The sequence below is a fragment of the Crassostrea angulata genome, chromosome 1, assembly GCF_025612915.1.
Source record: "Crassostrea angulata isolate pt1a10 chromosome 1, ASM2561291v2, whole genome shotgun sequence".
In the NCBI taxonomy this organism is placed as follows: domain Eukaryota; kingdom Metazoa; phylum Mollusca; class Bivalvia; order Ostreida; family Ostreidae; genus Magallana; species Magallana angulata.
In genome coordinates, this window is record NC_069111.1 from 55,819,006 (window position 1) to 55,846,168 (window position 27,163).

Here is a 27,163-nt window from a genome sequence, read left to right on the forward strand (position 1 = left end):
TTCCAAACAATAAATATCATTTATTATAAAGAACCCATGTATTTACGATTTTCTTTTCGGGTTTTCAAAACTCGATTATATTCCTTTTATATGCGTTTGGTACAAAAGAGTTGTCGGCATTTGTTGACAAACCGTCGTGTTCAATGTTTAATAGAATGGGTCTGTCTTTTGGGATGAAGCACTACCGGTGTTACAACACCGGTATTATCTATAATTTAAAAGTATCAACAAAGAATCTTGTAACTTGAGCAGCTTTGTAATGAGTCTTCGTAATGAGTCAATTCTTTCACTGTAATTTCGTAAGTTTCCTGTCAGATTCCATTCATTAAAGTCCATACAGATACTCAGTAGCGATTCGCCGATTGTTTAAGAACATTCGTACGCGTCAATTTCTTTAACCGCTTATTTTTTGCTATCTGACATATGGTATTCTAAGATGTAATCTTGTGTTCAATCCTTCTCTATATCCTCCATAATTTAAACGTTGATTGATAATAAAGAAAGCAAGCTAGCCATTGTTCTAAATACAAAACCGTTGTGTCGGTTACTTCTCCTTTCTTAAATACATACCACTGTTTGGCGTTATTTTAAAACTACTATTTTTCAATTTTCAGCATTAAAAAAGAATATTCCGACGTGCAATGTTATGCGTTTGATTATTTTGTTGTTGTTCTTTCGGCATTTCAAAAACTTGCTTCATAAAACACTGGTAATTGTGAATTTACGATTTCAAATTTGAGGGCAATACACCCCCTACGACGGGCTGAGACAGAGAAATATCAGCCCTGAGGGCGATACAGTCCTAGGTAGCTTCTAGTTGCTGTCTTTCCTAGTCCAAAACACGTGTACAACGGCCGATACACTTCTAGGTATATGACATAATGAAGATAATATACATTATATAAAACAAAGGTAAAACAGTTGTTAACACAGTAACAAGCACAGAAATTCCCAATATCAAATCAATTTTAAGGATGTAATTCTGTTCAGACAGTCCTTGTTCAGACAGCACAGTCTCCATAGGTTCCCATATAACCACCCCATAGCTGCTCGTCTGAAGGTAGAAAGTTCAAGGTGTGTATTTGGTTCTCATTGTCCACATGTTGCATTCTTGGATGGAGCGTGGCGTTGATTGGTACATACATCTGATTTTTAATTACGTCATCAAGATTTATTTTATAGATATCTGTATCGAACTTCATTTTAACGAAATTTGCATGTTCATCACGAATGACGCCAACTGAAACCAAGTTCACGATGACATCAAGTTTACCGTCACCATCTACGTCACCAAAAGCTCCTAAAAAGACAAGCAAAAGATTGCAAATAACACGTTCAGACTGCATACAAATTTCGAAGAAATAATTTGCATTTGAGGATGAAATAGTACATATAATATAATTGTACCTGTTGTTCTTTCGTCTGGTTGAATCATCACACACATAGTGCCGTCTGCTGATCTCTTGCCACGGGTCCAAGGAATCTCCAACTCGGTGAGGTTGTTGGTTACTCCATACTGTTTCTGAACATGCTGCATCATCTGTTGGTCTTTACTGCTTAACCCTTAAATGTAAGATGGTATCTTAAAACTGAAATTTTTTGTTTGACAATGATTAGGTCTAATTATTCTTAAAACCGCATACTATATCTGAGCTTGCTTGAGCCTTTCTCCCAAAGTTTCACCGGGTTTTTCATGACCGTTCTGTCTAGGGCAAATAGTTCGGCCAAGAAGACTGTCTGGTCACTTTCACATTCTACGTAGTTGTCAGCTCTTTTGTGACGGACATTTTCTTCCGGAAGGAAAATCCCATCATCTTCAAAGTCAGAATCTGTCACGTGTTGGTCTACGAAAACCATCTGGCCGCCTGCAGATCTTTTGTTGTTTATCTAGAAATTGCAAAAGCCCAAATTTGTTTCCAGTAAAACTTGAACAACTGTAACGTTTTTGTTATAACTATTCTGGTCAGAATAGAGCTTGTAACGTCTGGAATTGTTCATTTTTGCTAAGGTGCTAAGAATTCTTGTCATCACAAATGAACATCGGCATACAAAGCTAAATAGGATTCTACTTATGTCTGACATCCAAAATCTTTTGAAAGTGGAACTGGGCTTAAAAGCGTTAACTTTGTTGGATTTGGTTGGCCAATTTTAAAAGGCCCATAGTTTATCTTGCCGTAGATGTTAACATGTTTAACTCACTGACTACCAAAGATGACAAATAAATTGATTATACTTTCATGTTATATACTGATATCTAATTGGTTTACAGGCACGTAGCATCAGGGAGGCCGGGGGGGGGGCACTTTTTCTCGCAGCAACAAATTTTAAAATTAACATATAAAAAATTGAATTATGATGGAGTTGCCCCCCCCCCCCCCCCACTTTTTTGGGAGTATGGAAAAAATTGATATGAAAATAAGGAAATGAGTGAAATTGAAGTTAAATACTACGCCAGCCCCCCCCCCCCCATTCCTATATAAAAAGCAGTAATGTTTTCTTTGAAATTAAGACATACAGTATAATAAAATAAATAGTGCCTGTTTGGGAGGGTAAGAAGTGAAATAAACACCCCTCTAAAACCATTGTCGACCGCTGCTTCGCGTCGGTTGACAATGGTTTTCTCGGGGTGTCAGTTTCAACTCTTACCCTCCCAAACAGGCACTATTTATATATTGTTATGTGACGTAAATCATCGTGTAAGTAACAATACCACTCTCTGAATTCCAGTGGCGCCATGTATCGCTCCTTGTGGCCTCGGATCTTTTCCTTTTCTCCCTTGCATGCGGAATAAGAACATGTCGCGGTTTCTGGCAGTTGTCTTGATTGTTAGATCGGAAGTGACGTCATATCGACCTGACGTCGTGTTCCACAAGATTGCCCCATCCTTGCCATCAATAACCAGTGTCTTGAAAAAAAATACATGTTGATGGATTGAAAAAAAATTAAAAATACAAAATTACACGTGATAATTCATCTTTGTCTTGAATTTCTTTTGCCCCCAAAAATGTGATAGTTAACACAAGGGTCTTTTATTGTCGACATTTTCGCCAACATAAATGCTACCTCAGTGAAATTGTAGTAAGGCCAGGCTCCTCCGCTCCAGTGAACCATGAAATCTAAAGTATCATCATCGTTAAAATAGCCCGGTGCTGGGTTGCTGGAAAATTAAGTTCAGTTGAAAATTTCTTTCATCTAAGTAAGATGCAAGAATAACCATTAAAGAGGCAGTATACGTTACCTGTAAGACTCCCTGTCCTCAAACTTCACCTTCCATTTGATGGCCAGTGTCTCCCCACAAAAGAGAATCATGGTTCCATCGAAAGCTGACATCACTATATCCTTGACGCCATCTTTATTTACATCTGTTAAAACAGGTGGAACCATTACTCCCTTTGTATCGCTCCTGTAAAAAAAGACAAACATTTATAAATAAGTGATGAAGACAAAGAGTTTGTGCGTTATGTGCTTGGTAACTGTGATAGTCCACACAGAAATACCTGTAGAGTTCTATTATGCCGTGATCCATAGGATCCTTGAAGCCAAACTTCTCATATTTTCCTCGGACGTTTGGAACTATGTGATCCTTGTCATAACCATGCACGTATCTGTAGAAGTCGGGCAGGGACATCGCAAGAAACAAACCTTTAAAAAAGATATAATATACATATAGAATATAGCAACTATGTTGTCTTATAGTTCCAGGCAAACAAGACAAAAATCGAAGGTGTTGATTTAATAGAACGTTTTTCCTACCCTTTTTACTCTTAACAATTTTAACAATGGTTTACCTCCGACCGTTTCTCCTCCACTACCAAACAAGATGTACTGGGATCCATCCCTACGTTCGTGTATAACAGGAGAAATATAAATCTCCTTGGATTCGGGCATTTTCAGAGGATGTCCAATCGGTTCACCCGTCCCTCCAGATATCAGCATCATCCAGCCGGGATTCCTATCATGCGTCTGTTAAAAAATTTAGTAAGTGCATGTAAAATATGCTTCTAATGGATTTGGGCAGTGTTAATTATAGCATGAACTCATTGTGTGCGATTACGGGCATTGTGTGCTATTGCAATACATATTCATACTTCAGCTGGAATGACTGGATCACCACCGTGAGCGATGACGATTTCTCCGACTCCGTCATAATCCAGATCCTGCACGGTGGCCGGACTGTAGATGTTCCATCCATCGTGTAGTTTCATTTTATCCGTCGTCCAAAGCAATTCCCCTAATAACAACGGTTACAACAAATATTACGACTAAATAAAATTCGAAAAGATAATCTAGGCAACAAGGAAGCAATGAATGAATATTAAATTCAGGTGTTGGACGGTTACCATTCTTTGGATTGATGGCTACGAGGGTACCAAGACGTCCTGACGCCAAGCAGTCGTAAGTACCGTCCTTGTTAACATCGATACCATGGCAGTTGATGGCGAATATCTCGGAATAAACGTCTACCTTCCACAGCAGTTTACCATCGTAACCCCTCAAGGCGACAACTTTACCAGCACATGGAGTCTTCGCGTCTAATAGAAAGGTCATGTATGAAATTAATAGCTAGAAGTTTTAATAACTAGAATTCTATTTTAATCGCAGCGAATACTTGATTGGAAGCTATCGGGCTTATATCAATTCTTATCATCTAGATAACTAAAACTTACCGATGCTTCTACAGAATTTGTCCATGTCTGGTTCCGTTACCATGGTACTAATATCTTTACCGATAGCTAAACCAGTGATAATATCTTTCAGCCCATCTCCGTCCACGTCAACCAAACGTATACTGGACTCAGAACCTGGCAAGAAATAACAGGCACAGAAACTTGAATACGTAAATGTAAAAAAAATCTATACGGTACTCATATGTAACATTATAATTACCATACGCGTTTATCTGTTTTAAACTAATTGTAGAATGAAGGATGACAGTTTATATATTTACCATGGTCTGCAATTTTTGTTCTCCACGGGGACGTGCTTCTAGCAACCCTTGTGTGAGACTTATCATCTGGTCTTTTTATGTTCATTGGCGTAAAGAACCCGGCCATATACCCAGCTCCAAAAACAAGCAGCAACATGGCAAATATCAGCGCAGCATTTGTTGCTGTGCAACATTTATTGCTTTCCAAACGTTTGGAAGATCTTGAAAAATTATATCCGGTCCCATTGGCTTTGGATCCGAGTAACGAACTCTTGTCGTGTATGGTAACTTCCGGATGATATGTTCTTTGGGTGTCGTAATCTTCATCTTCACTTCCGCTTCCAAGTGGAAGGAGGTTGTTGTAATCTTTTCCTGATTTTGAAATGAGGAATATATTTACAGTGAATTAATAGATTTGAAATTTGGTGATAAGCGTTCCAGTCCTATCGCTTAGATGAGAAGTTTATGTCGTTTATCAGAACCTTTACTTGAATGCGTTCATAGATACATTTATAATAGTTTTATATTTGACACTTAATTGAATCTTTGTACAAAGAAACTGGTTGCAACATCTTACCTGGCATTATTTTGTTCAGTACTGTAGAGCCATCTACTACTCCCGGGGTAACTATTGAATTAATTCCAAACTTCTTTATCTCGTTCCTCTTTATCAACTATTACGATAATGAAGATAAGGGTTGTGTTGGGGTCTTGGATGTCCAGTTCCTGTCTGCTATATCTACGTCCACCTTGGTATATTTATACATTACTTTGAGGTCGCGATAACACTGCTCTCTCATTATATATTAATGGACGTGCCTTTTGACCATCGATGTCCATTAAATATTATATGTTACTTGTTTACTTTTTTTCCCTCTTTTGTTTCTTTTTTGAGAGATTTTTTTTTTGGGGGGGGGGGGGGGTTGCCGATGGTTTAAACACTTCACAACCCCCACCATCCCAGTTTTTCGGATTTGGTTAACCACTGACATTAATTCTCAACTGTTTGGTAACGGTCGACCAATGTCATACACTATACACTATAACACTATGCCAGGTAATTATACCAGTGCAAGGTGACAGTTTTGCACCCGCTTAAGATACATGTACAATGTACATGTACGGTTTCGGAAAAATTTATTTATAACAAATGATAAACCATTGTCTAGAGATTATATAACCTTTTTTCATTTTTGTTTGTTATAGATATTTACCTTTGAAATGTGTCTCGCATGACAGGTGAGATATTTACCTTTGAAAATTAATATCCTAAAGGACAATAATTCCCATAGAATAAATAATTCTCCTACAGGAGATATTGACCAATTATATTTCTTATAGGAGAAAGGTATTTTCTGTAAGGATTTGATTCAGACAGGTTGTTTTCCTATGGGAAATTAAGACTTCCTATAGGATTTTTTCAAATCCTACCGGAATTGAAAATCCTGTAGGAAGTTCTTGTATTCCGATAGGAAATTTTATATTTCCTTTGAAAAATATAGTTTAAATTTTTCCCATGGGAAAAAATATTTTCTTGTAGGAATTTATTTTTGATAGGTGAGATACAATGATACACATGTAACAAAGGTTGTTGTAAACTCTTTAAGCATAGTTAAATTGTTCGATATAAGCAGCTTAGACGGGTGCGAAAATGCCACCCTGGCACTGGCATAATTATCCGGCACAGTGTTACATGTTTATGTCTCAAAATAATAATCCTTGGTTAGATGTTAATCTGAAGTTATTATATTTTATCAGAATGTAACACGTGGTCGTTGTTTTCAATAAATCAGTGAATTCAGTACATACAATATACTTTTAATCATTCTTTTTTGCGTTAGTCTTTTTGGAATGCATGTTATTGCTACGTATACAGAAACATTATGTAAAGATTATTTCTGCCTTCTATTTTTCACAATTTGCTTTGATCGACTATTTTTCTATTTCATTTCTATTTAGTTTCAAACAATGAACTTCAAACGGTGTTGGTACGATATAGCCTAGTTAAAGTAAATTAATAAAATCAGTATCATGTGGTTTTCGTAAATTTAATTCACTGGGTGAGTGACGGGCAAATTACGGAATTTTTGAAGGTAGGGGAGGTGGCATGTGTGAAGTGAGGACCGTCCGTAGAAAGGCATGATTTGTGGGTCCAGGATAAAGCTCTGTTAAGGATAGGGTGGATTACACGGAAGTTACTAAAATTTTCATATTTTTAAAGTCATGAAACGTTCACAACTCGTCTTGAATTACAACTCTGTTGAAATTCTTGATAGAAAGACTGCAGCAGGTACATGTACGTAGCATCGTTTTTAAAGGGGACGGGCATACTCATCAAAAATCTTGACAAGCCAAAAAAAAAAATAATTTAGCTATCTTTTTCTCCAGATATAAATCAGATAAGTAATTCTTAAAAGGACAGTGACATAGCGAACACTAAAAAAGAACGCATGATGAACAAAGAAAAAATACACGAGGTGGGGGGGGGGGGGGGGGGGTTGCATCCGGATTATTGCGACGTGACCGAGATTCGGATATTCATATCGGGCTCGCAATTCAGAAAATACTACCAATGTTCTTGACCTGATCTTACTGCTGAGACAGTGAAAATTATGGCTATGAGAAGACGAAACAGTTTTTACAGAAGTTTTAAAGATGCATGTCCGGAATTTGAAGAGATGCTTATGGACAGAGGGGCCACTGCAGCCGCACAAAACAAATGGGTGTTTGAAATCGCCTGGGAAGTAGCAAATAAAGGTAAAACAAGTAGGCTACATGTATATATCACGCATTTAGGTCAGGTTTAAAAAACATTGACCTACAAACGACTGCATGTACGGACCATGTAAAACGTACGAGTTTAGGGAGGTCAAATATACCTTCACTAATTTATGACATGTTGCGGGATGTGTCAGTTCGAGATATTTGCCTTAAAAGGAAATAATTAGAGATCTACGTATTGGGTACATGTTGAAGAGAAGATATTGTAAAATAGCTGCATGTTTAATCAGTGAATTAAATTTGTATGTTCATCGAGTTATAGTGTGCAGAACTGCAGATATTTACACATCTTTCTCTTGTACTACATCTAATGGCAACCGAAGGTCAATCTCTTCCTGATATTTGGACAAAGTTGAGTGATATATTGAGACCATGTGGCCTTGATAGTTATCTTATGAATGTTGATAGAAATTATTCATGTTTCTTGTAATAAAAGATGGGTCCTTACAAAATAATGTTCAATGTATTATTCATCATGTTGACATAAAAAAAGTTAAAGTTTGAATGTGTCTTTTTCATGTTTTTGTCTCCTTTTTAAAAAAAAATACACGCTTTCTTCATTTTACCATGTAGCTTTATGATTCGTGCTTTCATTCATGTTTTGTATTGTGGATAGCCCAGGTGATATTTAACATTTGCTGACTCGACGCATGGGAGGTTAATATGTGTCGTGCTAATGGTAAATGAGGTTCATAATTACCCAATCATGTTTTCTTTAGCGTGAAATGAAAAGATTATATACAGTGCATTCAATTTAAGTTTTTGCATGTAATGACTCCTTAAGTAGACTTTTTTTTGTTTCACATCAAACATAACTGTAATTTTAGAGGCAAATTGTCTGATTACATGAAGACAAATAGCCATCAGCTTATCCTTTAAGATTTATTTTAAAAAGTTGTCTTAAAAAACACTGAACTCTCTGTGACTTTCTTTTTCTGCCAGATGTTTTCTTTGACACTTGTCATATCTTTAGAATTCTTCAAGCTACATGCATATACTTTATACTTTGGTCAAGGTCAGAGGCCAAGTGATTTTTAAGAACTGCAAAATTAACCTGTCATGACTTTCAGTCCAATTGCTGACATTATTAATATAAGAACAGTTACTATTTAGCTCGACCAAATTATATCACTAATAATTTTCAAAGAATGTTTTAGATGAATTAAAATATATCATTAAACAAAATTATGTAAATGGTCAATATCTGATAAATATTGACCGGCTAGGGATGATGTTGAATCGTTTCAGATCATGCTGATTGGTAGATTCATAGATGGTGATATAAATAAATTCTTTGCCACTCCAAAATGAGGTGATGTCATAATAGGCAATTAGTCAATTAAGGCAAGCTGGGAACAAACATGCATTTCACATTTTGCTAGCATAATGGATTTATTGAGAAGTAAAACTGGGTAAAACAGATGTTGTTTGATTCTTAAGGGCAGTGGAATATCACCAGTGACCCTTTGATGCCAAGAGTGTTTGGGAAATAAACTTAGCACAAAACTGAACTCCTAATTTCTATGTTAAATATATTGTGATGTGTTTCTATTGATTTTAAGTTTGGTTTTCATATAACAAAACAAATATTAACTGTGTTTTCAAGCAACACTGATCATATTTGCCCTCTTGAGAAAAATATTTTGCCCTTCTCTTTATGTTGGGCAATATTTCGTCCCTTGGGGGCTAAGTTAATATGATCAATGTTGCCTTGAGATGAATATTTTGCTCACTTAGCATCAGGCAATATTTCATCCCTTATGGGCATATGGTTTAAGTGTTGCCCTCAACCCAAGTCAATATTTGAATCATATTCAGATATTTTGTGACTGGCTGATCACCTTGTACATGTATTATAATGCTTTTTAGTACCAAATTAATTCGCATCGAGCAATATTTCATCCCTCGGGGGCTAATAAAATCAATGTTGCCCGAAAACACAGTCAACATTTGTTTTGTTATATGAAGAAACAAACCAAAATTTAAGAAAGTAATTGAAAACAGATCACCGTAATTTTCTTAGCTTAACAAAGAATTTACGAATTCAATTTTATGCAAAGTTCATTTCACAAATATCCTCAGCATCAAATGGTCACTGGTGATATTCTGTCGACCGCAAGAATTAACATACAGAAGTTCTATCTGATTTTACTTCACATTAATTTGCAAATCCTTATATCCGTTATGATAGCAAACCGTCTCATTGCGCGTCCGTTGTTTACATGCCTTGACTGACTGCCTATTATGACGTCACCTTGTTTTGGAGTTGCGAAGAGTTATTTACGTCATTGTTTACGAATCAACATATCAGAGGCGATTTTTTGAAATAGAAAGAATGTTCTCTAGATGTTATTCCTAGCCGGTCAATATCAAAAAAATATTGACCGGTCAATATTTTTAGGACGAGCTAATATTACAATTATTGACTATTCGTCTATATAGAGTTCAGAGTTGGGGTCAATTACTTTGAAAAGTAATTAATTACTTTCAAATACATTGACAATTTTATCAATTACTTGCAATTACAATTACCGGTACATTGATTTTTAAAAATGTAATTAATTACTCTCAATTACTTTGATAAATGTAATTAATTACATTTCAATTACTTTAGTTTTATTTTTCAAATCTTGAGAACATATACATATATTAACGACATTAAGATATACATGGCTTTATGTACGATTATGTTTTTAAAGGTTGTATAGTTCAGTTCAGATCAGATTTCTTGAAAATTTTCTTTAATATGAAATTCATTAAGTACCATTGAGTTCTTTTTTGGTTTTGAATAATATTTTCTCTATAGTGAATTCATCTTTATTCACATATTAAAACTATGTTTATTCAGAAAGTACAACTTTCGGCAGTACAGCATATCAGTATATAAATAATAATTGCTATAATTCACAAGAATGAGATATTTTTATTCCCCTGAGCCTAAAATCAATTGGGGTTCTTGGGTATTGGAGGAGTTCACACCTCCACAAAATTAGATCATTACCTATTGCTCTGGGCAGTGTGTCATGCTGAATAAACATATGAAACATTATGGGACATTTAATTATTGTATAAACAAAAGTCCATGCCAAACATGTATAAAATCTTTTTATCATTATAAGACACCTTTTTTATATTTTAAACTTGGAAAAAAGTAATTGAGATGTAATTGAAAAGTAATTGAAAGTACACAATATTTTTGGAATGTATTTAAATACATTCAATTACTTGTAATTGAAGACAGACTCAATTACCAATTACTTTCAATTACTTTGACAAATGTAATTAATTACCATCAATTACAAATACTTTTTTCAATTACCCCATCCCTGATAGAGTTATATAGTGAGAATATACTACTGAATATAACAAAATGCTTTTTAGAACCAAATTAATTGCTAGCATTAGATTCAAGGTAATAGTGGCTATCAGATTCAACAAAGAATGTTTCCCCACATTGGGTTATAAACTTAGACTCGTTTAATGATCTGACAAAATTTGTCATCCACTGTTAGCAGAGGGCAAAGGTCATCTGTCAGAATGTTATGGCATCTGGACTGAAGTGTGTTTGATACCTCAGTCTTTCTGTAGTTGATGCTACATGTTTCATCACTAAAATGTAAATTTTGGAGGTATCTACACTCGTCTGTAAACATGTATTGTATTTTATGATAATGTTTTGTCTCTTTATAGTTGATCATATCTAATCTGGTTAATATGTCTGTCTGTCTGTTTGTAGTTGGTGGTATCTACAGTGTTTGATATGTCTGTCTGTCTGTTTGTAGTTGGTGGTATCTACAGTGTTTGATATGTCTGTCTGTCTGTTTGTAGTTGGTGGTATCTACACTGTCATCAAGTCCAAGGCCCCGGTCAGTGTAGCTGAGCTAGGAGAACAGTACTGTTTGCTGGGTCCCTATAACGAGGCATGTGTCAGAACGGAGGTGGAGATCCTGGAGCCCTCCCACTATGTCTACAGACAGACGCTTCAGACCATGAGGGACGCAGGTATCAAGGTGAGTCAAATATTGACAGTAATACAGTCTATACCATAAGAAATGCAGCCAAGTATCAGGGTTAGTACCGGTAATATTAGGTAAGGTACCAATGTTCAACCACCTAATATTACACTACCGGTATTTTTTTTTTTTAAATCAACAAAATGAGGAATGTTTGATAAAACAACAGAGCTACAAAAAAGATTTGGGGGGGGGGGGGGGCGGAAAGGACTTTATTTATTCTTGATCTATTTTAACTACCGGTAAAATATTGCCCCTACTATTGCATGTTTCATTTACTTTCTCAGAGTTCTTAACATATTCTTTTTGTTATCCAGTTTTTTCTAGTGCTGTGCAGAATTCATCTTCAATCAATACTATTTGTATTATAATGGCCAGCACCAACATTTTCACACGACATAGAACAGAGATGTTAAATTACTTTAAAAAATTCTTGTGACAGTATTTCAGTTAATCTGATGCATCTTGCTGCAGAAACTCTATTGATTGCTTTCTGTTGTGACAGAGATAACTTATTTTATTTGTTAGGTTTATTTTGGTCGCTGGCTGATAGACGGATATCCTAAAGTCATTTTGTTTGACATCGGATCTGCTGCTTGGAAGCTGGATGAATTCAAACATGAGCTGTGGGAGAAAGCCAGCATAGGAATCCCCTGGCACGACCGCGAGTCGAACGACGCCGTCATATTTGGGGCTCTAGTAGCCTGGTTTATTGGTGAGGTGAGCAAAGACAATAAGTGTCTATACCTTTACCTTCAAATTATTTAATTTGTAATAATTAGAGTACTTTTAGGCCCATTTATCATATGTCTTTGTGTTCTTCCATAAAAAAACTTTGCTTTTATTTTTTTGTAGCACTTTTGAAAGTTCACATCTAAATTGTTTTGCTATGCAACCCTTGTGTCTCAAATATGAAAGCAATTTTCAAGATGTAAATGCTAGTATATATTTCCTAAAGCATTTTCCTTATGACGATATCCTTATCAAAAAACTTTTTTCAATTCAGTTTCGCAAGAATCTGACTGATCAGCCGATTGTAGTGACTCACTTTCACGAGTGGTTGGCTGGGGCGGGGCTGATTTACCTGCGGACCAGGAAGGTGGACTGTACCACCATCTTCACGACACATGCCACACTGCTGGGGAGATACCTGTGTGCTGGCAGCTCAGACTTCTACAACAATATAGACAAGGTACTGTGTGCATAAAATGTAGTACCCTTCTATAAAAAAAAATTATGTTAACTTCTAATTTTAAGATTTTAAACATCAGTTTAAGGATTTATAAAATCAAAATGCTCTTCTTGAGGTATGGTTTGATGTAAAATATGACAAAGAGCTTAATTTTCAGGGAAGCAAAGTGTTTATTAAACTTTGATGCACAAATACCAGTTTTTTTTTGGTTTACATTTATGTGAACAGATTAGTTTTACTTATTATATTCTATTCAATGAAAAAGGCAGATCACAAACATTTAAACAAGCAACTAAAAATTGGCTTTATAATTTTTCAACTTATATAATCCACTTAAAATTTATTTATTTTACAACAGTTGACAAACAAGTTCTACAGCTTATATTGATATCTGTCACTGGATGTTAGGGTGGAAGGGTCATTGATACTTGTATAATAGCATATGACCTCTCAGTACATTCAGGACTTTGATTATCTTTCAGTATAACTTAGACAAGGAGGCCGGTGACCGTCAGATATACCACCGTTACTGCATGGAGAGGGCCGCGGTCCACTGTTCTCAGGTGTTTACCACTGTGTCCGAGATCACCGGGGTGGAGGCAGAGCACCTGCTGAAACGGAAGCCAGGTAAATGTCTCAGTTATGTCCCCTAAGCGAGTGGCACAATGATAGGTGAGAGCTCACTGATGTTAGCAAGGCGAGTGGCTTATTGGTTTTCAGCCAGTTTAGTGGCTCAGTGAATATTACCAAGGAAATTAGCTGGCCCAATGGTGTCATCCAAGTACAAACGCTTTCAATCAGGTGAGTGACCCAATTGCTCTCAGTGTATTCCATGGCCACAATTAAGTGAGTGGTTTACTTATGAAAACATGCTGATTACCTGTAGGCTATTCAATGCTTCTTCCAACATCTTTTCATGGATTTGATACAGCCGTCATCATTAATCTCTTACATTTCTAGATGTGATCGTCCCCAACGGATTAAATGTGGTCAAATTCAGTGCCATCCATGAGTTCCAGAATCTGCATGCCATCTACAAGGAGAAGATCCACGACTTCGTCAGGGGACATTTTTATGGGTACCTTAATTTAGATTTGTTTTGTTCTCACTCTTTGTCATCTTCGCCAGCAAAGGGTTATCTACCCTGCCCTTCTACAACCTTTGGCAGATTTAGCTAATGTTTTTAGAAAAAGCTAAGTGCTGTCTAGCAGTTGACTTATATTGGAGCAGTGAAAATATGTATATTTCATCTGAGAGGTATTAGAAGAAATGGCTGTGTGAAAAATTAAAAGATAAGAATAATTTTTAAAAAAAACGTATATTTGTAATTATATATCGTGTGTTATTCATTAATCGTGTAAAAATTGTAAGAATGATTGGATTTTAATTCTGTATGAAAACACAACAAACAACACCTCCAACTAGTAGATTGTACATCATTAACAAATATCAAGTACGAAGGCAATACACACAGATTTATAAATTTTGCCATTGATTTGATCAAATCGGGAATCCAAGTATGACACATATATTTTGTTTATTCTGAAGGCACTATGACTTTGATCTGGATAAGACACTATACTTTTTCACGGCTGGGAGATATGAGTTTTCCAACAAAGGAGCGGACATGTTCATAGAATCACTGGCAAGACTAAACTTTTATCTCAAGGTAGGTACATTGTACTTTATTTGTTCTGTGGAGGATGGTGTCATTAGAAGATCATATATTCATATCAGACAACATAAGACAACCAGAATTATGATGTTTTAATGATAGAAAAGGAAATTAGCACAAAATTATTGATCTAGGGTTTTCAGGCCCAAAAAATAAAATAATGATGAATTTTATAGAATTTATGTAACAAGAATTATCTCTCTTGAGTTCCTACATGTATTGTCGTTTTCCTTTCTTTGTGAGATTAGGAATAATTCACTCACAATTGCATTAATGGAATAGGAGTAAAAATTCAGTTGATGTGTTTATAAGCTTAGTAAACATTACACGTTTCTATGAACAATGCTGAATAAAAGCCAAGCTTTAATGCATGATGTTTTAAGGACGGTGGACCCAATTCTATTTGGGCAGATACATCGCTTAGCTAGAAGGAGTGATTGTTACACAAATTGAAATCTCAATACATTGTATTACATCACAATCACTAAAACTCAATGAAAAATCGCTTATGACGCAATATATAGCTGTTCAATGTCATCAATTCACACTTTATGTAGCGCAGGTACTGGCTGACCTTGCTAGAATATAACATGCTAAAACATTATTTAAGGGATGTTAAGTACATGTAGTGTGGTAAGTTTTTTATTAGTACAAGTTAATTATAACCATCTATATACACTGTAGGTTAGTTTACAGAATTTGAGCCAGTGTACAAATCATTTAGATTTCGATTTGCTTCAATACTCGTATCGAAAATAGAGTAAAACGGCCCTTGTGCTTAAGTTTGAAGTATTTTATCATACACAAATGTTAAACTACTCTGTTAGTAGTTATTTTGTTTCATAAATCAACCTCCAAATAATTTACATCAACTTTTCTTAGAGTTTGTACACTACTTCTCATGAAAAATTGGAAAAAAATATAACAACTAACCGCACATTGGCATGTGCCTCCGTCAAAACAAAGTCAATGGCACGGTCATTTTTTAAATGATATTAAATCAAAATCATCATATAAGTGTTATATTTGAATTTGAATAGAAAATCTATTACAGAATATTTTTAAAATAATTTTTTCTCTTACAAGTACACTTTTTCCCCATTATGTTCAGTTGAAAAAAAGAAGTAACACTAACATTCTTTGAAATGGTCCCTACTAAAAATCTATTTCGATTTTTATGTTATTTTTTGATTGATTTTTGTATGTCTTTAGTAACTCTAACTCATATAAAATTTTCATGAAAATCACTCTTGTAGAAGTAAATTGGGTCCGTCGTCCTTAAATATTTCTTTCTCTTTGTCCAGCAAGCTCATACGAGGGTCAATCAAAAAATACGAAGACAATGTGGCTGTCTATTATATATTTTTAATGAAAGTCATACTTAACAGATTAATCTGTGCACCAACACTTATGTTATTGATATGCGAAGTTTTAGTCCATTTGATGAAACGGTATTTTTGTTACTCCTTTTTAAAAACAACATGTTTTGTCACCACGGCGCACGGTAACGTTTAAAACATGACGTCAAGATAAAACACGCACAGTTTATAGATATACCCCATCTTTATATCGCGCTTAGTCTCTTGTGCCTTTCTCCTTACAATTTAAAATGGCACTGAACCACTTAACATCTTATTTGCACACATTTATTCAAAAATCATAAGTTAGTTCTTCAAATTTTTCATTTTCTAACCGTGTATCTCTTAGTGTACAGTAGGGATAAACCTGAACGTCGGTTGACGTTACTTATTTTTTGACCAAATATTTACAGATATTTTACTCTCTTTCGGACTGTTTTATATTCAAAATACAATTACCACCACCCCCCAAAAATTTATTACAGTTAAACACAAATTTGCAAATAATTGTTTTCTTATCTTTTCCACCATTGAGCATTTTCATAGCTTGTATCGGCTTTTTTGTGAGTTAAATCTATTTTGTTTGTACTTCTCGTTGCGCCGTGACGTCCGGCGACGTCGATGATTTTAGTTAATTCTAAAGAGGACTAATTGTCTTTAGTTACTAATATCTGTTTGACAAAACAATATATCCTGTCATTATTTGGTACATAGAATACCATGACTATAATTAATTTGAGGTTTCAATGTTATTTGGTTTTATGCCCAATTCATAGAGATATTAGTACTTTTAACATTATATGGTTTATTGTTGACATAACACAAATCTTGACCGTGCGCCGTGACCTTATTTTTGCAGGATTAGATTCTAAATAATTCTTAGAAATAAAGGAATTTTTTAATGTTTTTTCTTGCAAATTGTTTGAAACTATTGCTAAATTATGTCTACCAAATTTAGTAATGCTTTGACGTTAAGTAACATAGCTATGACAAAAGTCTTCGTATTTTTTGATTGACCCTCGTATTTTTCTGTCTGTGTCCAGTAAGTAGATGTTTTGTCTGTCTCCTGCAATTAGATATTGATAGGATTTAAGGTCAGACGACACGTTCCTCAAGCATCTTTTTTGTATCTCCTTGTAATAAAGAGTTCCAATAAAAAATATTAATGTTATATTAATTATTTTTAAAATAATTCAAATTTACTTGTATATACCGGTAATTATATGTATAGATGGCAGAGTGGTTAGAACCTTGGCCGCTCACTGCCAGAAACGTATAGGTTCTAGAGGTCGTGAGTTCAATGCCATGCCCCGGCCGTGTTAGAGTTCCAATATAGTGAATTTCACTGTGCTGTATATTTTTTAATTTTTATATCAGCAATTCAAGTGTATTTTCAAGAAGATTATATAGGAAATTGCATACTCTAGTATTTTGCAGAAATGCCTTGTAAGGTACCCTTATTTTCTGCAAGAAAGCTTGTCAAAGTAGTAGTAAACAATTAACAAATTCCTGGATAAAGTTATACACTGTATAACATTGAGGAACGTGTCGTCTGACCTTAAGATGATTTTGTTTTCTCTCCAGCAAGCTAACAGTGAGGCGACAGTGGTGGCTTTCCTGATCTTCCCCACCAAGACCAACAACTTCAACGTGGAGTCCCTGCGGGGCCAGGCTATCTCCAAACAGCTGAAGGAGACCGTGCACCACGTACAGACACAGATTGGCAAGAGGATCTTTGAACAGTGCCTCAGGTACAGTCTAACTTTAAAACAGTGCCTCGGATAGGGTCTAATTATAGATCAGTGCCTCAGGTATGGTCTCATTATAGAATAACAGCTCAAGTATGGTCTAATTATAGAATAATAGCTACGGCGTGGTCTAATTAAAGAACAGTGCCTCAGGTATGGTCTAATTATGCCTCAGGTAGAGTCTTACTAATTATGGAACAGCGGCTCAGGTATGGAATAGTTGGAGAGGTAGAGCAGTCCCTCAGGCACATAAGATTAGTAGGAGTTTAGCTAAGGAATACTGTATACAGGGAAATACTGACCCGCATTTTATTTTTGTAGGAGTTTAGCTATAAAGGAATACTGTATACAGGGAAATATTGACCCGCGTTTTATTTTTGCCCCATTTGTCCTCTTTGTCAGCGGGCCAATTTGAGGCTGTGCAGATTTCAATGTCACAAGTTACCTCTATTTAAACACAACTGTGTTTGGCGAATTCAAGACAGGGCGAAACTGTTTGCAAATGTAGAAGGACGAAAATTACACGGGGCGAAAATAATTCTGTATACAGTATTGTAGTCAGGTTGACAGTGTGTTATCAGAGAGGATGTTACTCCAGTCATCATTATTTATATTTTATCCATTAACAGTAGTTATTAACCTGTGAGAGTAATTTTCTGATTACAGGGGCAAAATTCCAACTGGAGATGAAATTCTTGAACAAGAAGATATAGTGAAACTTAAGAGGTGTATCTACTCTGCTCAGGTACCATATATCTTTGTGAAAAGAAGATCAAAGCATTTGTACGATCAGCTTGTTTAGTAATTCGTTTTTAAGCAGACAAAGAGGGAAATCAATTCATAACAGTTATGTCTGTTGCATCTTTCAGAGAAACAGCTTACCTCCTATATGTACGCACAATGTTAATGAAGACGCCAACGACCAAATCCTTAATGCCCTTCGAAGATGTCAACTTTTCAACAGAAAAGAGGACAGAGTGAAGGTAGGATCATCTTATGTTGGTTATTTTCTAACAGCATAACCCTTCAAGATTAAGGGGACTTGGAAAAATTTTAAGCTCAAAATTTAAAATTTTATTTATGCCAATTTTAATGTTTAGAATGGTTAATATGGGTACTTTTAATGCTTTGTCAAATTTTGAAAGTCAAATACTGAATCTTTGTTTTATAAACAAATCCCGAGCTTTGTTATGGTTTACATATGTGTTTTATTGGTACATGTATAAGTCTATGTGACTGTATTCATATACGGTAGAGATCTGCAAGCAAGATCACTGTAAGAAGGACAAATGAGAAAAAAGGTTTTTTGATTCCTGTTTAGATTGTGAATATTATCCATATAGATTAAAAATTTATTTCATGGAGTGCCATGAGATGCTAATATTCAAGATCAATTTTAAATTGTTATGATATACAAGAATAGCTAAGGGAAACGTGAATAGTTAAGGAATTTGTACCAAACCTCTGACTCTGACCTTCAGTGATGTATCTGTGTTAACACTTGTTTTCCAGGTTGTATTTCACCCCGAGTTCCTGAACTCCACCAACCCTTTGTTTGGCCTTGACTATGAGGACTTTGTCCGGGGCTGTCACCTTGGGGTGTTCGCTTCGTACTACGAGCCCTGGGGCTACACGCCAGGTCTGTCACATTCTCCTTGCTTTCATAACCCAGGGCAGCAACTACAATTTGATCTTAATACATCTGTCCAAATATCAGTATTTACCGTAAAAGAATCAAGTAGTTATTAGATGATACAGTATACACTTTCTGAAAGAAGGATGCTGAGTGTCCAATACTTCTATGTCTGCAATTTGAAATACCAGTAATAGAATAGATACAAATATGTGGATACCATATAATGGGTATTTATTACTTGCTGCAAGTTTTATAAATTTGTAAAATTTAAACGCATGAATTTTCACAGAAGTTCAGAAACACAAATTTTCATCTGGTATGTATGAGAAAGAGAGAGAAAAGATTGAGATATATTTTTGAAATGGAGTTGTCTCTCATTGTATCTCCTGTAAATTCAAGATGTGCACATATTGTACAACAATGGTGATACCTAGATTGACAGGAATAAGTAAAGGGCACATTGTATAAGAAATGTGGTAAATAAACATGTCATAATAGTTTAAGGACTTGTTAACTCAAAACAATTTTCTGAACATGGGATTTGTTTGTAAAAGCATTCAATGTGTTTACAAACATTGGCACGGCCAGAACTTTTTACCTCTGGTTATTTTAATTTTTACAGACATACACTATTCGTAAAAATATAACGTGTAAAAATTCAATGGCCCCATTTTAACCAAAATTTGTAAAAGATCACAAAAGTAAAAATTATACATTTATTGTCAAAGTTTATAATTTAGTTAATAATTCAATATTTCTGGTGGGGTTTTTTTCAGAAAATATTATACTTCAACTCCCAGATACATGTATTTTGTAATGTACCTTGATAAGATTTCTTTCCAGAGAATGAGATTTTTTCACATGACAATTGTACATGTACTGGACAACCTGTTTTTGAGATGTCTGTGTCTGTTTTAACTGTTCTCTCTGACCCACTTTCAGCTGAGTGCACAGTGATGGGGATCCCAAGTATTTCCACGAACCTCTCGGGCTTCGGCTGTTTCATGCAGGAACACATCAATGATCCCAAGTCCTATGGACTCTATATTGTAGACCGCCGATATAAGAGTCCAGACGAATCAATCCATCAGCTGACTCAGGTAACGATGGGAACCAAGCATGGAATGACCCATTTATTTGTAGGCCCCCTGTCACTTTCTTTTTTTTACAGCATGCCAGCCTTTCTTATTTTATTTGACAGGATAGAGTTGTCTTTCCCTGTATTGCATGCATACTTATGAGTTGGCTTCACTAACACCTGAAGGCTTTGAATGTTGATGTTTTTTTAAGTCTGTATTCTCTTTGTGTATTTAGAGTTTACTGACAGATTCTCTCTCTTTTGTCGGATTCTCCAAGAATTGACAATAAATTTCAAAGAGTTTTAATCATTAGTTGAACATGAAATTTTACATGGATTTTGAATATTTTGCAATTTGTTAGGCAATGCAAATGATTCAGAACAAGAATATTAAAATATAAAGTTCATGCTTAAGAAGTACATTTTTAATTCGACTGGTACCTTTTTTACTAAATGAGTACCTGGTATCTGAACTTACGTAAATAAAGTCAATCAGATTTGACATGCCTTCCTTCTCAAGTTGTATAGAGACAGTCATTAGAGAGAGGTGTCTGCGATGTGTCTGTCTTTGTTAAGCCTGATGGCCTGGGTTAGTGAGGAGCCTTGTACAAGACGCACCCCCTGATTGATCATGTCCTGTTTAACTCTAGCGGAGTGTACGGTGATGGGAATACCGAGCATCACGACCAACCTGTCGGGATTCGGCTGTTTTATGGAGAATCATGTGACAGACACGCAGTCGTATGGTATTTATGTGGTTGATCGGCGCGAATCTAGTCCAGACGAATCTATCCATAAACTGACTAAGGTAGACAACTCTGTCTCCAGCAGGGGAATGTGTGGGTCTGTCTGTCTGTAGTATCTTTCTTCAGTGAGGACTGGAGCTGTCCATCTTTCATTCTTAATGTCTAACACTGTTTGTGTAGTTGTGACTTAATATATCTGTTTGAGTGTCTAATGCTGTCTTCGTGTAGTGTCTAGATCAGTCCATCTTGTGTCTGTTGTATCTATGTCTGTAGTGTCTAATGCTGTCTTCTTGTAGTGTCTAGATCAGTCCATCTTGTGTCTGTTGTATCTATGTCTGTAGTGTCTAATGCTGTCTTCTTGTAGTGTCTAGATCAGTCCATCTTGTGTCTGTTGTATCTATGTCTGTAGTGTCTATTGCTGTCTTCTTGTAGTGTCTAGATCAGTCCATCTTGTGTCTGTTGTATCTATGTCTGTAGTGTCTAATGCTGTCTTCTTGTAGTGTCTAGATCAGTCCATCTTGTGTCTGTTGTATCTATGTCTGTAGTGTCTATTGCTGTCTTCTTGTAGTGTCTAGATCAGTCCATCTTGTCTGTTGTATCTACGGCTGTCTTATTATGTTTGTCTATGTGCTTGTGATGAATAATTCATCTGTTGTATAGATTTTGCATGTATTTCACTAAATCTTTCTATATAACTGGTATTTCTTGCTTAACATTCAGTTTGCATTCTTGAGTTAAGCTAGCTTCCTTTGTGATAACCATGTAATATATGAAAAAATTCTTGTTCATTCCAACATGTTTGGATGGAATCAGACATGAGCAACTATTAAAAGTCAATTTTTTACAGTCATCAAAAGCAAGAGTTTAATGTTCATCACAGTAAAATGTATTAAAATCTTGACTTGTAACAAATGCAAAATTGTCATGGTTATCAAGTTCAACAAGTTTTTACATAAATTGAATTTCTTCTTACTCAGTTAATGTTGTCTTATGCATTAAATTTTAAACATAACTTTAACATAATTTTACATTTGATTTGGGTTGTAATACAGTGTCTTAAAATTATTCATTTTTCAATTTTCAATTTTTTTTACTTTTAATTCTAATGTTTAAAAAATGTTACATGTATTTGTAAGCTTTAGTTTGACTGTCTTATAATCAATATTTTACAAAATTTCTTTAAAAATTACAATACAGTTTTACTACATAACATTCATCAGTGTATAATTTCTCCTTCCTTTGCAGTACATTCATGATTTATTCTTCCTTTTCAGTATATGTATGATTTCACCTGTTTATCCCGGCGACAGCGTATCATTCAGAGAAATCGTACGGAGCGCCTCAGTGACCTCCTAGACTGGAGGAACCTGGGAGTGGTGAGTGGAAGACTACTTTCACTTTCACTTTTATTGATGGCAATGGATTCAATGATAAAGATTTGTTACAGAAAGATGACATTAATTACTAATTAACTAGTGCACTGTATGTAAAGATGTAGAATTCGACTCTTTTTTTTTTTTTCATTGATTTGAAAATTTGTGTGAATACCTTTGTGTGAGTTAACACAGATATGGATGTATGAAATATTTTGTAGACTTTTTAAAACTCTTAACTATTGGACAGATGTTAGTGAATTTCTTTTCTTATGTACTCTATTATTTTTGATAGTACTACAGAAAAGCCCGCCAGATCGCTGTAGCCCGGGGATACCCTGACCTTGCTGCTAAGGAGGAGGAGATCCTACAGGAAAAGAGGTTCATGTACCCTCGGCCAGCCTCCGAACCTTCCTCACCCTCGGCCTCACGCAGCTCCACCCCAGCCCCCTCGGAACATGGGGATGATGAAGATGATGATATCGACGAGGATGAAGAGAATGCTGAAATGAGTTCTAACCCAGAGTCCGACATGCCGATGTTTAAGTGATGAATCAGAAGGACATCCCGGTTTATTGTTACATGTTAAAGGATTTCTATCAGTTTGTAGGTTAATTACCTGGTGTATCGAGTAGTGAGGTGTTTTGCTTTATACCACAGAAAAGCTTTATATAATACTGGAGTGTTGGCAAGTGCACTCAAATGAGTTGACCTCATTTTTAATATTTTATTTGCTTTCTTCTTTTATTTTCTCTCTTTTAGTTAGCAATCAAAATGTTTCACAACATAGTATGTCGTTGTGAGGTAAAAATCTAACAAAAAGAGTCGGTATTGTTTTATCAGGTGCTTTACAATTGTTACAATGCTAGACAGTCTTTACAATTGTTACAATACTAGACAGTCTTTACAATTGTTACAATACTAGACAGTCTTTACAATTGTTACAATGCTAGACAGTCTTTACAATTGTTACAATGCTAGACAGTCTTTACAATTGTTACAATACTAGACAGTCTTTACAATTGTTACAATACTAGACAGTCTTTACAATTGTTACAATACTAGACAGTCTTTACAATTGTTACAATACTAGACAGTCTTTACAATTGTTACAATACTAGACAGTCTTTACAATTGTTACAATACTAGACAATCTCTAAAAGAAAAGTTTATGTGATTGAATAAAAAGTTTATATGATGGAATAAAAATCTATTTATTCTAGTAATCATACAATGAATTCAAGAGAATCATTATCTGCTACATGCAAGGTAGGTTTAAGTAACTCTTATGTTGAAGGACTGTGTTTGTTCAAATCAAAAATCATAAATAGAGATATATATAAATATTCATGAACAACTTCAAGTGCTTGTAGTTCCAATTTTGAATTGATTCTGGAAAAGTAACATTCTGCTAGATCTGTTAATAGATTTTTACCCAAGTTTAGCTCTATGATAAAAGAAGTATTTTTGAATGACATTTATAGGTTTATGAATGTTTATTGTAGTTCAGCAGGTGGTAGCTAGTCAAACCATGTTCTGCTTTAGACTTTCAACCCCCCCCCCCCCCCTCTCCATTAGTGAAGTTCAGTCAGCTTTACAGATTTTGATTGTATTTTTTAATTGTAATTTAATTTCAGCTGAATGGTGTTATTATGGTATCCTATTTGTCAATTAATGTATTGATCAGATATTCTAGTTAATCAATAATTTTGTAACCCAGCTACCTCTAGCAATCAACCGCCCAAATGCAACTGAAAACAACAAAAGCATTTAGTCCAATCTGTCTGCAGCTCTTAATTTGATAATTTCTTATGATTAATTTTAATGAAAGTTGATAAAAGTAAATGATGTCAGTGAAACATACAAACTGTTACACAGTGTTGGATATAGATTGTATGTTTTTTGTTTAGTTCAGAAACTCTTAAAACAGTTGTTTTATAAAAATGAAGGGTTATTTTTTCAAATTCATTATGCCCAAGTTAATAAATGTTGATTGTTATCATTGATTGTTATATTAATTATTGACTATGTACACTGTATAGATTTTGTGCCATCCACTGAGTGTGTATATAAATGATGCATTCCCCCTCTCCCTCTGGCTGAGCTTTTGTTGTATAGTATATACTACAGTGTGTACTATACAGATCTCACCTACATGTAGATATACACACCTGTGGTTTGTCAGTGTCAGACTGACCTTGTAGTTTCCTCAGGTGTAACATCTCTGTGATCCTTCACTCTCCACCTCTGGTTTCAGTATATACGGCCAGTCTTTACATATTGTGTGTGAGAGAAACAGAGATGATTACTCTATTACTGATCTATAACAAATAGAGGGATGTCTGGCTTATTGAGTTATTTTTTTTTGTTTATCTGTACAAATTTGATTGTGCTTGATTGATCCTGATTAGATGAGTATAGTGTGTTGATTTTATGCAGTAAAAAATTGTTGTAGAGTATTCTTTTTTTTTAGATTGTTTTTCAATGCATGCATTATTTTATCAAGTGCTATTTAAAAATGTTACAACTAAAATATCAAATGAAAATGACTTACAAAAAGAGAATTCTTGAGACTTTCAAGTGTACAATGTACTCAACTGTTGTGCGTTCTAGTAAGCTGTTTTTGGTTAGCTCTGTAGATATTCAGCGACTAGAGCTTACATATGTACATCTTCATGGTAGATAACTCTGCATTATATCCAGCCCATATCTTGGAATAAGGTGTATATAGCTGTTATATTAGCTAAATCTCTGTGATTTTCCTCCTTTGTGTATATTTAATCCTGTGTGGAGAGTTTTGCCTCTGTCACAGTGTTTCTGTACTGGTTTATGACTGTGTAAAGTTCTGACGCCTGTGTTTTTATTTTATTGTTTTGTTTTGTATAGACAAGTGCAGCTATCTCTCCTTTACAAAGGAAAAATGAGTGCTTAATGTTTTTGAAAATTTTACTGAGTTTATTAGCTGAAAACAAGATTCATTTTCTATTGTAAGATTGAATTGAAATGAGTAGAAGTCACAGAGAGCTTGCATGATGTCATTTTTGCGGACACTAGGTGTATAGATAAGTGCTTCCATAGATTTCTGTGATAATTGTTACATACAGAGTTCTCCTCCTTTTATGATGTAAGCAAATAACAATATGATCAGATTTAATGCAATTTAATAATATTGTTTCTGATAAACAAACCTCACATAAATAACAATATGACAAGGTTTAATGCTGATGTAATAATATTGTTTCCTATAAACAAACCTCACATACGAGTGTGTTAAAATGTTGCTTATTGAGTGTGTTGTAAATCCCCTAATATATGATACATGTAAGCATTTTCTGTTTTCGATGTGGTATAATTATACGATATAAATATATTGTTAGCACATACCTGGTATCTGCTGTTTTATTTAGTTATTTGAGCAAATTATAACTTCGTACCCGATAGTTTATTCTTAATAAAACGCTGGTCCATTTCTGCGTTACAGGTTGACAGTCCAAACTGATCAACTAACAGACTGTGTCAAAACTCAATGCCTGTCGCATGTAGCATTCGCATCTGTTAACTGTGCCAAAGTTTGGCGATGGCGATGTATGTTTACCTTAGGACCTTATAATTGAGTATTTCAGTTTACATGTTTCTGAACGATTAATTGTGAATAACACCCGCCTCCTCCCCCACCGGCCTTTCAACTGGAGAATGGAATAAATCAAAACACAAACTAGGTTATGTATGCACTCACTTTGTTATTACTAGTAAAATGTACTTGGCAACCTAAATGTCCTACATGTACATTGTAGCTAAGCCACCAATTTTTTCAAAATGGATTATGGAAATAGTTGCTAATTTCCAAAAACCCAAAAATTGTATTTTAAATTCATGAAATCTCTAACATGTGGTTGTATTTATATATTTTTTTGGCCAATATACATCAAACCTAAATGAATTCAGTCACCGCTGGCCTTTCACCATTTACATACTAAGACCATAATAAGGTAAACGATTGGACCATAGATCATCTAATTCTGGTACGAAGCAGGTGCCATCAATTAAGAAATCTGTTAGTGCGACCGAATTTACTGTTACAGGTGACCTAATTCCGTGGGGAAATCCAATTTGACGATACCGATACAAATTTAGCTAGGGCTGAGTTTTTTCAGTATTTCAGTAATACGGGACTACTAGTGTACAGATATAGTATTTAAAGTGTAACTAGTCACTTGAACCACGTCCATTTTATCATCAGTGTCGAATGGCTTTACCGCTATCTCTAGCTAACCAGTGCGCTGTGTCAACGTGTATTACCATCCAGAGAATATCAAAACATGAAAACGAGTTAATTCATAAATAAAATATCTCCAATCTGAAGCATTCGACCCAAGTCACTCGTGGGTCATCACAACGTTGGCTAACAATCGTAGTTACTTCCTATCTACTTTTCCGTGCAGACATCTACAACGATAAGCTAATGAGGACCTTTGGTAAGGCCTGTTTAAGCGCACCTGTCAACAGCGCTCATCCCCTCCCCCTAGAGACTGTCGACACATTAACCTGTTAACCGTGCAGATGACAACTTCGTGACAGTAGAAGTGTGTATATTAAGTATATTGACATAAACAAATATTTTCATAGTTTAATTGCA

The 27,163-nt window shown here is 35.1% G+C and overlaps 2 protein-coding genes across 3 annotated transcripts; one reads left to right on the plus strand and one right to left on the minus strand.

The window, feature by feature from the left end:
* LOC128166360 (protein FAM234A-like) lies at nucleotides 1-5,659 on the minus strand. Its single transcript, XM_052831474.1, has 13 exons — nucleotides 5,505-5,659; nucleotides 4,949-5,299; nucleotides 4,668-4,802; nucleotides 4,341-4,532; nucleotides 4,089-4,231; nucleotides 3,789-3,963; nucleotides 3,498-3,642; nucleotides 3,239-3,403; nucleotides 3,064-3,157; nucleotides 2,711-2,905; nucleotides 1,644-1,887; nucleotides 1,408-1,563; nucleotides 1-1,300 (listed from the first exon to the last, which is right to left on the minus strand). Exons 1-13 carry the CDS (start codon nucleotides 5,509-5,511, stop codon nucleotides 1,002-1,004), a joined length of 2,301 nt encoding a protein of 766 aa, XP_052687434.1. The 5' UTR covers nucleotides 5,512-5,659; the 3' UTR covers nucleotides 1-1,001.
* Nucleotides 5,660-7,491: 1,832 nt separating this feature from the next.
* Nucleotides 7,492-25,910, plus strand: LOC128182467 (glycogen [starch] synthase-like). Of its 2 annotated transcripts, none has more exons than XM_052851103.1 (14): nucleotides 7,492-7,684; nucleotides 11,537-11,718; nucleotides 12,250-12,441; nucleotides 12,728-12,913; nucleotides 13,396-13,540; nucleotides 13,874-13,991; nucleotides 14,462-14,582; nucleotides 17,531-17,697; nucleotides 18,361-18,439; nucleotides 18,564-18,677; nucleotides 19,207-19,333; nucleotides 20,273-20,430; nucleotides 22,429-22,530; nucleotides 22,823-25,910. In XM_052851103.1, the coding sequence occupies exons 1-14, from the start codon at nucleotides 7,540-7,542 to the stop codon at nucleotides 23,075-23,077; spliced, it is 2,091 nt and encodes a 696-aa protein (XP_052707063.1). In that variant the 5' UTR covers nucleotides 7,492-7,539; the 3' UTR covers nucleotides 23,078-25,910. The 2 variants fall into 2 exon arrangements, with proteins under 2 accessions (XP_052707063.1, XP_052707070.1); XM_052851110.1 differs by lacking the exon at nucleotides 20,273-20,430 and adding an exon at nucleotides 21,059-21,216.
* Nucleotides 25,911-27,163: the final 1,253 nt, after the last annotated feature.